This window comes from Sciurus carolinensis, chromosome 1 (genome assembly GCF_902686445.1).
Source record: "Sciurus carolinensis chromosome 1, mSciCar1.2, whole genome shotgun sequence".
Classification (NCBI taxonomy): domain Eukaryota; kingdom Metazoa; phylum Chordata; class Mammalia; order Rodentia; family Sciuridae; genus Sciurus; species Sciurus carolinensis.
In genome coordinates, this window is record NC_062213.1 from 9828805 (window position 1) to 9843475 (window position 14671).

The 14671-nt window shown below is 50.2% G+C and overlaps 1 protein-coding gene across 1 annotated transcript in view; it reads right to left on the reverse strand.

Annotated features, from left to right (window-relative positions):
* Positions 1-14671, reverse strand: part of Tg (thyroglobulin) — a 222849-nt gene that overhangs the window by 154993 nt on the left and 53185 nt on the right. Inside the window, 3 exon segments of the mRNA XM_047522972.1 lie at positions 5079-5190; positions 7519-7634; positions 10634-10750. Of these exon segments, the coding sequence (XP_047378928.1) occupies positions 5079-5190; positions 7519-7634; positions 10634-10750 (345 nt within the window).

Genomic DNA, 14671 nt, shown 5'->3' on the forward strand with positions numbered 1-14671 from the left:
TGATATATTAAAAGGTAATCCTGACTTGAATTCCCCTAGGAAACTTACTCCTGAAGCACGGATATCCTTACAGCTAGTAGAGAATAGACTTCAGCAGTGTTACGTTGATCGTTGTGATCCTACTCAACCATTAAGTTTAATCATAATCTTAGAGAAGCATACCCCTTTTGGCATAGTTTGGCAAGGAGGACCTTTGCAAAGTATAAATCTCCCTAGCTCTCCGGCTAAAACATTGCAATCATATCCCCAAGCTATTGCTCAGGTAATATTCAAGGGAATAGAATCTTGCATTACTGTTTTTGGAATCCATCCATCTATTATTATAACTCCTTATTCCACTCAGCAAATTAAATGGTTAATTAATAATGATGATGATTGGTCAGTATTATATTGTACCACTTCAGCTCAGTTCGATAACCATTATCCCCAACATCCCTGGATTCAATTCTGTAAAAATACTCCCATAGTTTTTCCAAAAGTGACTAGTGTCCAGCCTCTTAAAGACTGTGTAACCATTTTTACTGATGGCTCCAAAAATGGAGTAGGTGCAGTACTTATCAGTAAACAACTTCATACCATAATAGTTCCACCCAACTCCGCACAGGTTGCTGAACTTGCAGCTGTAATATTAGCCTTTAAATTAGCAGATAATCAGCAATTCAATCTTCTATCTGATAGCTTATATATCGTTAACGCTTTACAGGTTCTTGAAACGGTACCCCATATTTCTTCCATGTCCACTGTAGCTTCTTATTTTACTACGCTACAAAACCTTATCCTACAGCGTAAACATCTATTCTATGTAGGACATATTAGAGCTCATTCTAATTTACCAGGACCTTTGGCCAATGCTAATGACTTGGTAGATATGGCCACCAAATCAATTTTTGTTTTTTCCATAGAGGAACAGGCAGAACTCTTTCATGAAAAATTTCATGTAAATTCCACTACTTTGAGCAGAAAATTTCCTATATCTAAATGTATGGCCCGACAAATAGTAAAAAATTGTCAATATTGTGCTCCTTTAATCCCAGTACAATCCTTTGGAATTAACCCCAGGGGACTGCTGCCTGGCCATATTTGGCAGATGGATGTAACCCATATTTCTGAATTTGGTACTGTTAAGTATGTACATGTGTCAGTAGACACTGCTTCAGGAGTCATTATGGCTTCCGCTCATTCTGGAGAAAAGGTAAAAGATGTCATTCAACATTGCCTACAAGCGTTTGCTGGCTGGGGTATACCTAAAGTCATTAAAACAGATAATGGTCCTGCTTATACTTCCAAAAGCTTTCGGTTGTTTTTACAAACATTTAACATCCAATCAGTCACTGGCATCCCCTATAATCCTCAGGGACAGGGCATTGTGGAAAGAGCACATCTTACTTTAAAAAATTGTCTAAATAAACAAAAAGGGGGAATAGGAGCCTCCTACAAGTCTCCTAAAGATAAACTTAACTTAGTTCTTTTCATTCTAAATTTCCTAACTTTGGATAGGGACGGCCATTCTGCAGCTGATCGACATCATAATCCCCATAATACTCCTCAAGTATGGGCAAAATGGAAAGATATCCTGACAGGTTGTTGGAAAGGACCGGATCCAGTCCTTCGTTGGGTCCGAGGGAGGGTCTGTTTGTATTTTCCCACAGGATCAACAGACTCCAGTCTGGATTCCGGAAAGGCTAGTCAGAGTTTTACAGCATGCAAGTGATCCTGCTCCTCCTCGCAGTGACGAGCCTGAGCCTTCCTCCAATAACAGAAACTCAGACGGAAAGGCAAACCTGGAACTTATGGGCCATTGTTAGCCTGGCCATATTTTTCATTTCTGACTAACATATTTTTTATCCTTCCTTTTCCTGTTTTTCACCAATTTCTCTACAAGTCTGTCAATTCTACTGATGATTTTTCAGGTTGTGCTGCTTTTGGAGATAAGGATATTTCTAGCCTTTCTTTGCTTTAACAGGAGAAATTCTGCACTTTGCCGTTGGAATCATGCTACAAATCAGACCCAGAGTAGAGCAACTCGTTCTGCTGACCCTAGCTATGATGTTGCTTTTCCTCCTACGTCAGCTTGTGTATTTCCTCCCTTTTATGTTTCTGCCAACTAACATTTCTAATAATACCTCCTAACTGTTCACTAACTGTGTCCTATCTCTCACAATACTGGAATGGTTCTTTTGCCACCTGTGCAATTTGCACATTTCTATCTTCCTACCAGTCCTAGTTTCTGTTGCAGATATAGAATTGCCAGTGCTATTATCAAGAAACAGAAGAGGCTTTGACATTGCAACAGCCGTGATCACTGCCACCACAGTCATTGCAGTAGCAGCATTGACACAACCACAACAACGATCATTCGGCCGAGAATGCAGTTGCAGCCTTACAGACTATAGAGACTCTATCAGAGAATGGACTCATTATAAGAACAAGTGGATGCCTTGCAAGAACTTTTGGGACTGGGATGCGTTTATTCCCTGAGAGCTGCTTTGTGTTACCCATATTGTAACTCCATTGGGACGTATATTGTTTCTGTATTTAATATGGCTATAAGGTTCCTCTTCTGTTTATAGATTTGTCAAACAGTGGGCAAGCTTAGGAGCTATGGTGGTACTCCTCTGCCTTGGCCTTCTTCTCTTCATTCGTTTTGGCATGCATCTGCAAGCTAGCCAATAGAGAGATCAAATTATTTTTCATCAGGCCATGACCGCCCTAAAAGCTGACAGCCCCCCATTAGTATGGCTCTTGATGCTGGATCGGTAGTCAAGGACGGGTAATGAAGGAGGTGGCTGTGTACCAACCTAAGACAGGAGCTGCAGCATGCTCTGCAGGCTCTGATGACGGGTAAGGACATATGCTGACCACTCAGCCTAAGACAGACACGGTCCCGAGCCTTAGTTTAATATTAAAGAAGGGGGATCTGTCGGGGTTTCTAGAGCCCCCGGCCTTAGACATGGTCAAGATGGCGCCTGACGCTGAGCCAAAAGCGGCCAGCTATACAGTAAACAACCAGCGAATTCCAATGATTGGCTAGTTAACGATGTGATTAGAGCATGCCCCCCCCTCGTGTACCCATCCTGTGCCTGCAGCTGTCCGCGTTTATCTCGTGTGCTCTCCCCTGATTGACTGAAGTGTATATAAGCCTGGTGGGTGGGAGAGTAGGGGAGAAGCTGAGGAAGGGACGGAAGAAGCGGAAGAACCGGCGGCGGCGACGGTGGCGACGGCGGCCGCAGCAGCAGCAGTTGGAGCGGAGCTGGAAGGAGGGAGTACGCGGGAGTGGAAGGAGCTGGGAAAAGGGAAGCTGAGAGTGCGCAGAAGCTAGGGGTAAGAGAAGCGTAGGAGAGGAACTGTGCACAATAAACTTCCAAAGCTTCAGACGTTTGCCGTGTCTCTCTCTGCGGGCAGAGGGGACGCGACAGGGAGGGAGACTGAGCCGGCAGACGCTCTCTGCCCGGGTACAGCAGGAGCCTCTGCGGCTGCCCCTGCACCACTGCTGCTTGAAACGAAAAAGCAAACAAGACAAAAAAAGCCAACTAATTCCTGCCCTTAATTTAGTTTGGCAGCAAGGAGACTTCCCCGTGTTCCCTTGGAGCCTGCCTCCCAAAGTGTAAACTTCCAGGAGGTGAGGGCAGAAAGAACCAAAGAACGACACGTAAGAAATACAATGGCGTTTCTAAAAACTGTGACAAAAGGCTAATTATGGTTTTAAAGGACATTTTTAGTAGGGTTTACTTGTTTATTTTAGTTTTTATTTTTAGAAAATAATTCTATGTTTTGTTATTTTTAAAAATGGAGGGTAAAAAATAATTAGAATCAACCCTGGAGCAGAGATCCTAGTGACTCTGGCCATGGATCAGAGAAATCAAACTCCGTCAGACCCTGGTCCCCTGGGCAAACTCTCCGCTAAGTCACAACGAAGGCTTTAAGAGAAAGGTGACCAGAGCGGGGGACACCAGTGCTGGTCCCAGCCAAGGCTACAGGCTGCTATGGAGGTCAGGGGAGGCTCAGGGCCCGGCCCAGCAGAGTCTGCACTTGCTGCAAGCTGTGCCCAGCACAAGCCTGAAGCCTTGGGACCCCTGGGACACTTTCCCTGGGCTGCAGACCCCAGAGAAGGACAGCCCTTCATTCCCACCCAAGTCCCAGTTCCAGCCACCGTTGGCTGCCTTCTGGTCCACAGTCACAGGCTCAGGACATTAGGAAACTTCCAGCAAGAATCAAAAGGTGATTCTTTTCAAGAACGAAAAGTGGTCACGTTTTTCAAATATTTACCACATGCCAATCACTGCTCTTTTTATTTAATGTAATTTATTTATTTCTGGTAGTGGGAATTAATCCAGGGTCTCACACATACCAGGCAAAAACTGAGCTACACCCCGGCTCTTTTTGTTTGGAGACAGGGCCTCCCTAGGCTGCCCAGGCTGGCCTGCTGGAGAAGCCCAGGTATGGATTGTACCTCCTCGTTTACCTGCAGCTCACTAGTCCCCCAGGTAATGCATGTGCATTCTGCAAATGCAGGTGATCCCTGATCCCAGGGGATGAAGAGGAAGCCCAACCAGGTCTGGCCTGGCTGGGAGGAAAAGGCGTGCCGGTGTCCGTAGAGGGTGGAGAGGAGCAGCTGCTGAGTCAGAAGACCTGGGAGCAGCAGCTCAGGGAGCTGAGCCCACCTTCCAGGGCTGCTCACGGCACAGGCTGCATCCAGGGCTGGCACCAGGGCACACAGGCCGGAATCACTGTTGTGCCAGGACCCTCCACATATGCACTAGGTCCGCCTGCAGCTTCATTCCTACCTAAGGAATCAGACCGGCAACCCCTGCAGACTGGGACAAGGACTGAATCTGAGGCACATGAACATGAACATGATGTGCAGAGCCCTGGCGGCTGCTGGAGGGTCAACTGCCTGATCATAGAAGGCGGCTGGGACAAGCCTGCCACAGGCTGGACGGGAGGGAAGCAGGGCTCCGTGCCTGGAGTCAGGAGAGGAGATATCTGCTGCCTGCCAGATGCACCCTGCTGGGAACCAGCTCCAGACCTGAGCGAGGGAAGCCACGAAGGCCCCCAGCCAGCCAGCTTCATCAACCCACCTTTCTTCAGATACACAGCCAGAGAATCTTGATCGTTGCCGCTCCTCACTTTCACCTGGCACCTAAGGCTTCCAAAGCTGGCTTCCTTTGAGCTCCCCAAAGCAACCTGCTCCTAGAAATGGAGAGAGGCTGAGTCATCACCCCGTGGTACTTACCATCCAATTCAAAACTCCTGTATCAAACCCTAACCGTGGCCAGGCACCAGGGCCTCGGACAAAGACACCTGATCCTTAGTTTTCTTGATCTACTGGAGCAGACAGACAGGTAATCAGGAAATTTCAACTCAGAATGTTCGCCACAAAGAGACTTGTAACCATAGAGGACATAATAAGGAAGGGGAGAATGATACATTTTATTAGAAGTAGGACCTAAGAAAGTCTCCCAGAAGTGAATCTGGGTGAGGTTCTGATGTTTAAGTAGGAGCTGGCCAAGGGAAACATGGGGGGTTTGAAGCAGAATAAATGGCAGACATGGAGACCTGGAATTCCACAGGTGTTCTTAAGAACTAGGCCCCACGAGAAGGGAGGGATGGGGGAGGGAGCGAGAGGCAGGAGTCAGCTCAGGGGAGACCTTGTAGGCACACAGCTTCTCTCCAGGGCAAGTTCGGAAGCTTGGAAATGCTAAGGTCGGGTTTCAGAGATCCTGCTATTCTTGCTGTCTGTGGTCTCTCTTCTGGCCTGTTTTTAGCAGTGCTGCCGTGTGGATGGGGTGGGGTAAATTTGACTACATCCATTTGTTTTGTTCTGTTTCCCCTCCCCCTCCCTGCTGCCAGGCTCAGTTCCCTGTGGGAGCCGTTGGTACTGGGCTGACGTGCTGGAAGCTGTGGGTACAGGGCTCTTCGGAAAGCCTGGTGTCTCCCCGGGGCGGGCAGGAGGGGCCTTGGAGAGCACAGAGGGAAGGACTGCTGCAGGCCTGAGAGGCACTCGAGTGGGGGCACCCGCAGTAGCAGGAGCCCTTCCATCAGTGGCCCTGGCTGGTGGGGCAGGAGTCAGCAAGACACGTGAGGGAGCAAACCTAATACCCTGGGACTCCTGCCTTGGCAGAGTCCGCTCCACGCCCCAAGCCTGGGCCAGAAGCAGCAGAGCCAGGGAGGCTGAAGGCAGCTCCCAGCACTGTGGGCTTCCACACTCAGGGTGGACCAACGAGTCACAGCCAACGCCTAAGCCCCCACATGCCTTAGGAGCACTAGGAACACAGGGCCCTGCAGAGGAGCCTCAATAGGGGTAGGATGAACTTCCTGCTGACCTGACAGGGATAATAACATTAACAGCAATAATGACAGTCAAAATAATGGTCCCCAACAGCAGGAACCCTTCTGTGAACTATTTCACGTAAGCCCTAGTTCAGTCTCCACAAAGGTCCTGTGATGTGGGACCACTACCACCCAGATTCTGTGAGGAACCTGAGGGACCTAGGGACTAGGTAGCAGCAGCTAAGTAACAGAGCCGGGATTTGAACCCAAGTCTCTCCCTGCCCCTCTGTGTCTCATACCTGAAGAGCCCTGCTCAAGAGCACTAAAACCCAGGGACCAGCCACATGCTCCTTCCAGGAGGTAACTTGTGCTCATATCCTCACACAAGCACAGGACACGGGCAGGCGATGCCCCAGTGCGGGTGCTGTTGCACAAGTGCCCCCAGTCTACGTGTCCCTAGCTAGGGCCACGTGAATAGAGAAGGTACGCCCGTGGGCGGGTTGGCGTGCTGCCCCTGAGAAGAAGATGATTAATTTTTAAGATGTAGATGCAGAAAGATAAACATTTTTTGAGGAAAAAGAATCCTCGAAGAAAAAAATACTATAAAATTCTCATAGAAAAGAATACATATTATAAAATATTAGTATATAACTGAACAAAAACATTCTTAGAAATATGTAGACATTTTCTAGAAGAATCCATAAAAAATTGGAAAGTAAAAGAGATTTCCCTGGGCTTATGAGTTAGGAAATTAGGGCCGGGGACTGTGGCTTTCTACTGGATACCTTTCTATCCTAAATTGAGGGTACCATGTAGAATTTCCAATTTTCTACCAGCTTCAACTTAAAGAACAGCTATTTCGTGTGGTTCTAATGACTATTTAACTTCTTAGACTTTCAAACCGTAAGCGTGTTTACTCCTGCAACGGGAAGGAACGCTGGCGTCTAGGGATTGGGGCTCTGCACACGGAGCCAGGCCCTCCGACGGGTGGGGCCCGGGGGCGGGTGGATGCTCGGGCAGAGGCCCTCCTCTGACCCTTCGGCAATGACTGCTCCTTACGGCTTCACCCTGAGAGCCTGAGGCCTGCAGCCTCAGCTCCCACCGCCGTGGCTTTGAAGGAACAGAGGCCACAGGGGGTCAGCCCCAGCACTCCCGCCCCGTCCCGGGAGCCGCCCTCAGACTGACAGGAGCGCATGTGTGACCAGGACAGACAAGAAGCATCACCACCCCACAGCTGCCACCCCTCACCTGACCAGAAGTCGTGCAGGCAAAGTTGTCACTTGTCCAACCATAGAAATCACAGGAGACCTCTGACCCCGTCGCGAGCACGGCCAGGAAGCTGCAGGCCTGGTCCTCTGCACAGTCTGCGGGCACACGGGCGTCACCGCCTGTTCTCAGGTGAAGTCAAGCTGGACAGACGCGCCCCCTCCTTCTGCCGCACACGCCTGAAGACCCACATCACACCCCAGCACACTCCCCAACACACACGCAGCACGCCACACCTCAGGCCACCCCCAGACACACACCCGCACGCCCACATGCACAGCGCAGGAGGCGTTGGCCGCAGACCCGGCACTCACTCGCTCCCTGCTGGTGCTGCCTGGGAGACCCCGTCACCGACCCACAACAAGGAACCCAGAGCAGCCCCATGTGGTTCAGGCCCCACCCCGGTCACAGAGCTGCCAGGAGCAGAGCCAGACTTCAGAGCCCAGCCAGTCCCCCGCTGCACCTGACTCCGGGACCCTCCTAACACTCCAGTCTCCACTCCTCCTTGAGGACCTGCATCCAGGTGTCCGCTGAGGTCACAGCCGAGTCAGGGCTGTGCTCTGAGGGCTGGCAGGCCCTCGGGGATTTGATGGTGCGGTGTGGCCACTCTGCTCTCAGTGAGTGCCCTCCCATCACAGAGGCCCGACACTTAGTGAGGACAGGGACCCCGCTGCTTTTGTTCAGCTTGTGCCGCAGGCATGAAGCGTACATATGCCCAGCACAGAGAAGGCTCTAAGGTTCACTAAGTAAGCGAGTAAATGGAGTTAAAAGGTTCTTTAAACCTGAGCCACATTCAACTGGGTGAAATGCATGACTCAGGATACAGCTAATGTTTATCAGGGATACGAGGCTTTAGTAAGAAACAAAAATTAGTAAATTGTCAAAAAAGCAACGTACAATGCATGGGCCTCACCTGGCCCTGGCACGTGCTATTCACGCTGGTCTGCGTTAGTGAGAGCTGACTGGAGACGAGGGACAAGCCTCGGCAAGGCGCATGGCCCGTGGTGGCAGGGCAGCATTGCAGGGACTCTGCCCGGCTCTGTCCACCACGCCGTCTTGCCTCCTGTCTCAGGGCGAGGCGCAGCACGTGTTTGGAGGCTGAGGGCTTCTCTTCTCGCCAGCAGGACGCTCCCACGCTGTGCCCGCTGCGAGGCCTCGGGTGAAGATGGCTCCTGGGGCTCTCTCACCCCACGGTAGTGCAGCTACCACGTCCTCATGAACCAGGCGCTAAGAATGCGTGGTGCTTTATACCCACGCTGCCTGGCCCATGCAGAACCCAAAGAAAGCAATTCGCCCTGGGCCGCTGCCCTGGCCTCAGTCTCCTGTCCTGTCCCCTGAGTGGCCTTGACCCCACTGCAGGCGGCTTTCAGCCTCAGGCCCGGGACAAAGCCGCTCAAGACAGCAGGTAGAGTCCAGCTGGTACTGGAACCATCAGCACCTCTGCAGTGGCTGGTTGAGCACTGATCCCCATAGGGGCTGTTACCGTGAGCCCAGCACAACGTCACCTGGTGTTTCGCAGACCACCCTCCTACTGCCCATTGCGATGCCTGGCTCTCCAGGGGACATGGCCTTCTTCCCAGCCCTGTTCCCTCACCAACCCCAGCATCCACACCGCACGGCACTGCCACCGTGCCTGCTTCCTTCATCTTGAATGGCCCTTTGACCTTCCATAAAATCTTGATGCTTGTTATGGGATCAACCCACCCCCCTCCCATGTTGATGTCCTAACCCTCAGTACCTCAGAATGTGACTATATTTAGGGATAAGTTCCTCAAAGAGGTAATTAAGTGCAAAATGAGGTCATTAGGATGGCCCTAATCCAATATGACCAATGTCCTTACAAGAGAAGGACACTGGGACACAGATTCATGCAGAGGAAAAGCCACGTAAAGACACTGAGAAGAGAGGGCCGTCCACAAGCCAAGGAAAAACTACCCTGCGGACATCTTGCTCTCGGATTCCAGTCTCCACAACTGTGAGAAAATCGGTTTGATTGTTTAAGCTCCCTGGTGCATGTGCCTCGCTATGGCAGCCAGGAAGACTACACCATGCTGGACACCTGGACCCTCACCTGTCCTGCGCTGCCTGCTCTCTTGCGTCTGATGGGAGATGGTCTTCTAGAGCCTCCTGACGTGATCGTCCTGCTCAGATTGGGGCCTGTTTATGTCAGCGTGTTCAGTACCTGTGCCTGGCCAGCAGGACAGACCATCTCCTGCTACTGACAGGTGGACCTCTCCCTGCCTCGGTGCACACGAGTCTGCATCTTCTCTCGTTCAAGCCATGTCCCAAGGTGTGAGTGCACTGGCCTGTGCACGGTGCCCCTGCTCAGGACAAGTAACCCCTGGCTGTCCTGCTCATGTGCTCAGTACTGGCTCCTGCCTGTGCTGCTAGCCTCTTGGCACTGTCCCTTGTCCCCGTGAACACCACTCGTCCTGCAAACATTTTTCTCTGCTTCCATGTCAGGCCTGTGCTGCATCTGTGATACCAACAATAGATTGCGCTTGTCACAGCAGAGCAAATATCTGAAACAGGTTCCTACTCAGGAGTTAAGTTCTCAACAACTAAACCAGGTGCCATCCCTGAAGGAGGGAAGGCCATGACTGACTGCAGGCATTCATGCCCACAGCCCAGGTTGGACTGTAGGTCCTGTCCTTGCTCCCTCTGTGTTGATGAACAAGTCATCCCCACTCCTGGTACCTTAGTTTTCTCCTCTTTCTTGGGATGACAATGGTTACCTTATGGGCGGGTGTAGGATTGTGAGGTCATCCTTGTAAAGACACTCGCTCAAAAAACTGTAACTGTTATTACTAACTCTAACTCTCCAGACCCAGAGACATTGTCCAAACTGGACAAATAGCTCTACAATGAAAAAGGTTCACTTATTTCTGTCCCCTAAGTTAAGTGTAACTCTTGGCAGTTAGCAGATACATCCGTTCACAATGAAATTGTGATTTGGGGTCACTTGGCTTGTAGTGTTTGGGGTCGATCGCGTGCCTCCGTCCTAGCTGTACTGCTTTGCTGTGGCTTGTCTCGTGGACATCAGCAGAGCACATTTCTACTCCATTCTCCAAGTGACCGTTTCCCCACCTCCCCTTACCTGCCAAGCACTGCATTAGTGGAGTGTCAGAACCGGAAACGGTAGACCCGACCATCACAGGAGCATTGGTATTAAAGATCACCTTCGATTCTGGAGCCTTCTCAAATTTCTGCATCACTAAAAATAAAGTAGACCTTTGAAATCTTCCCCCAAAGTGTGTAGGGGATTTGCACAAGAGTGTCCAAGTCAGCAAGTCATGTTGGCCAAAGAGGACATGAGTCAAGCAGTCACTGCCCATCTGCACCCCTTGGTCCCACAGTGTCCCAGGCAGAGCGATTCTCTTGGAAGGTGGTTCCAGCATGCTGCCTTCTACCTAAATATTCCAAAAGTTGTAACCGTGTTTCCCCTTACCTACCTCATTATCAGAATTAAGGGGGAAACTTCATATCATGTTAGGTCTTTCAACTCACTTCTTTTTTTGTTGTTAGTTATTTTTTTTCTATCTAAACTTGCATTTCCCTGCTGTGTCTTTGAGAACCAATTATATCATTATTTTATTGAAAACTTTTTTTCCTCTAAACAACTTGAATTCTTTCTGAAATGAGGTAAGTTATTTTTAAAAACACAAATCAGTCATGTGCATATGGGTTCCTGTAAATTTGAAGATGAGTCATGTGACTCAGGCATTTTTCAGGCAGTACTTGTTTAAGTGGTATATTCGCATCTGTTTCTCTAGTGACCATCAGCACACTTGACGTCCATTTGGCAGGAATGATATAGCCACATGCTTGTGGAATTAGTCAAGTGAAGAAGAAGAAATGTAATTTTTTCAAGGCTATGTGACTTGGAACTCATTCCTCATCAGGCAACAAAGCAGGGTAACTCTCAAGGAATGAGATTCATCTCGAGCCACAAATGCCCAAGGGTGTCAATATTTTGCAGGCCCCAATCAAAAAGCAAGACTAACTCATGAGTCTCAAAGCACATGGTCTCAGTTCTTTTCAGACATAATTATAAACATGTACGTAAGCACTCATCATCACACACACCATTGCCTTATAAATGAGACTAATGTCTCAATGGGTCTATACCAAGTCAATGCATGCATGTGTGTTTGATAAATAAGTAGATAAATCCAGGTAGGAGATATCTCTAGCCCACCCAAAGCAATCTTCCTTTGACTTTCATAATAAAAGCATAAAAATAAAAAATGTTTATTCCCTTTGAGATGGGCTGGGGGAAAGAAAAACATTAAAGTAGAAGTGACATGTCTTAAGCCTTCAAACATTCTGATAGAGAAGCACGCTCACAGTTTACAAAGAGGTCCTTCTACAGCCCTCACCCAAGCGCTACTAAGCCCATCCTCAGCCCTTCTTCTCTCACCTCCTCCTCTTTTTCATTTTTATAGGCTTTGGTCCCTATAATGAAGCAAACACCATGTTGTATTCAGCAACCCTAAGTCCAGGTTGGCATAGACCAGGTGCCCAGCCATTCTAGGAAATGAAACAAAATTTGAAAGCTCTTTATGTTTCTAATTAGATTCTGCTAAAAACACAATTTAGGCCCTCACCTAGAGAGTCTGCTGGTGTTCAGAAAAGGGACACAATGATGAAGACCTTCACATGACACATTTACTCAGTGCTCAACAAAGAAGCTTGTAGCCAAACAGCAGAAACAATCCATGAACCAAGTGGCCAATGGAATCCTGAGTGAGTTTGCGGATTTATACATTCTGCTGGTATAATTTTCCATGTGTCAGATTTCAGCTTAGCAGATATTTATAAATGTCCTGGAGACAACACTAGGGTCAGCGTTAAAGCACAGCATATATGATTCTTGCAGAGCAAAGCCTGACTATTTATGCACCTGTCTTTTAGGACATGGAGAATGTTCTGATCATATTTTACTAGTTAGCATGGTGACAGAGCTGCTTGTTTCGTGTTTACTGAGTGGATGGATGCGTCATGAATGGCTACACAGAGAAATGAAAGCCTAGGAACATCATCACAACACCAGGAAACCAGGAGAGAGCACTCCGATGGTATACTTCCTCCATTTGGGTATATGAAGTGCTACAGGAAATCTTTAGCATGAGTCAACAAAGAACTGGATTAGGAAACTGGGTCTAAAGTTAAACTGAAGATAGACCTGAAATATTTCCCTCCTCTGGGTCCTGCTACCTGTTCCTGACCAGCTGTGTCCAGGGCACACAGCTGTCTCGACCTGTGACAGACCCTGTTTCCAGGTGGCGAGAACCAAATAAAAGAGCATGGAAGGACTGGGACATGGTGACAACTCAGTAAGTGCCAGGTCCCTCTGATCCCTGCGGCAGGGCTGGTGAAACAGGCCCCAGGAATTCAAGGGATGGGACATTCTCCTTCCCTGGAGGCCTTTACGCATATGCAGAAGAAGCCCAGCTAACTGGACAGCTCATTCATTCTGTCACCCAGGGCCCACTGCTTGGGAATGGAACAAGGGTGAGATTTAATTCCAGCCCCAAAGGAGCACATACCCAGCCTAGCGAGGCCGGAGCCCAGGGAAGGGCTGCATCCTGCGTGTTTCACAGCATGTTTACCTCATCCCGAGCGTGACACAGAACTTTGAGGGACCCTGCGTGAGTGAACTGCTGAAATGCCATGCAGGAAGCACCAGAGAGAAATGATTGGCCTGGACCAGGGGCGGCAGTGATGCGTGTAGGTGACAGTGGAGCCTGGACAGAGGGCGGCAGCAGGGTGGAGGCAGAGAGCCAGCTGTTAAGTCCTCTAAATTTCTTGAAGGACAAAGCGTCAAATGTGACAGTGCCACTCCCCCCTAAATGTTCCTCTCAGGGGAGTGAGGGACTCTGAGAAGAGACAGGCTGGCAGGGGTAGGGCCAGCTGGGGAACAGAAACCCCCAGAAGGGAAGCTGAGCTCAGAGCTTTGCATAAGACGCCAAAGACGAGCCAGGCTGCTCTGGAGCGGCACCCCAGGAGACCTCCTCTCAGCGGTGGCAGCGCAGCTGTGGCTCAGGGACACTCTGCTGGTGCTGAAACCACCCTTGCTGGCCTGAACGCCGGCAGAGCAAGCCCTGGGCACCGTACGCACTGGCTCAGCTCTAAGGATTGTCACCCACAAGGAGGATGCAGCGTGGGGCAACAGTCCCAGCAGGGCCAGCAAGCGCCAGGCCAGGCAGGCAGGGACACCTGCTCCATCTGTGCGGCCGCCCAGGTGCTCTTAGAGCATCCTCGGCCCAACCGGGATGGGTGTCGCCCTGCTCCAGGGGACAGATGCTGAGAGAATCCTCAATAAGGCTTGTCGTACCTTCAATTCATCCAGTGACGTGCAGGAAAAAATATTCCTTATGATTTGTTGGCTCTTTGGTTAAACGGGGAGTGATTCCCCTGACCTTAGAAAGTGATCCTTTCTCCCTTGAATTTTCTCTGATATTTTGTCACTAGCTGTACCAGCATCCCTAGAGGTCAGGAAGGCTCTGCACGCGCAAGTGTGTATGTGTGTGTGGGAGAGTGCACGGGTGTGAGCATGCATGTGCACGTGTGTGTTGAACGAGGAAGTGGATCCACCTGGTGGAAGGCAGGTTGGCACAGGGAGACACAGGGCTCCGAGTCAGACACACCAGTGCCTCCTGGAGAAGTCGCAGCTGAGCGACGGGATGGGGACAAGCACTTCACCCCCCTCTGCCTCAGACTCCTTGGCCGAAATACTGGTGATGACGCTCTCTACCCTCAGAATTACCAAGAGGGTAAGTGTGATAAGCCCAGGAGCCTGGCCGCAGGAGGCCCACCCTGCAGTCCCTCCCCTCACGCGGGGATGGAGGGGCAGGCCACTCTGGCTTGCCTGCCACAAGGGAAGCCGAGCGGCAGGGCCTCAGCAGAGGGAGGCGGCTCTGGGAGGGGCCTGAGTCCCACAGATCGGAAGGCCGGCACAGGACCTGCAGGCTGTCCCAGCACCTCCTCGTCAAGCAGGGGAAACAGGCAGCCCTGCCCTGCGCCCCCTGACCTCAGCTCTGATGGGCCTCCTGTCCCACTCAGCACTCCTGCACAGCGGGTCCTCATGTCCCCACTGCACACACGAGGACACCATCCAGGGCAGGAGGTTGCC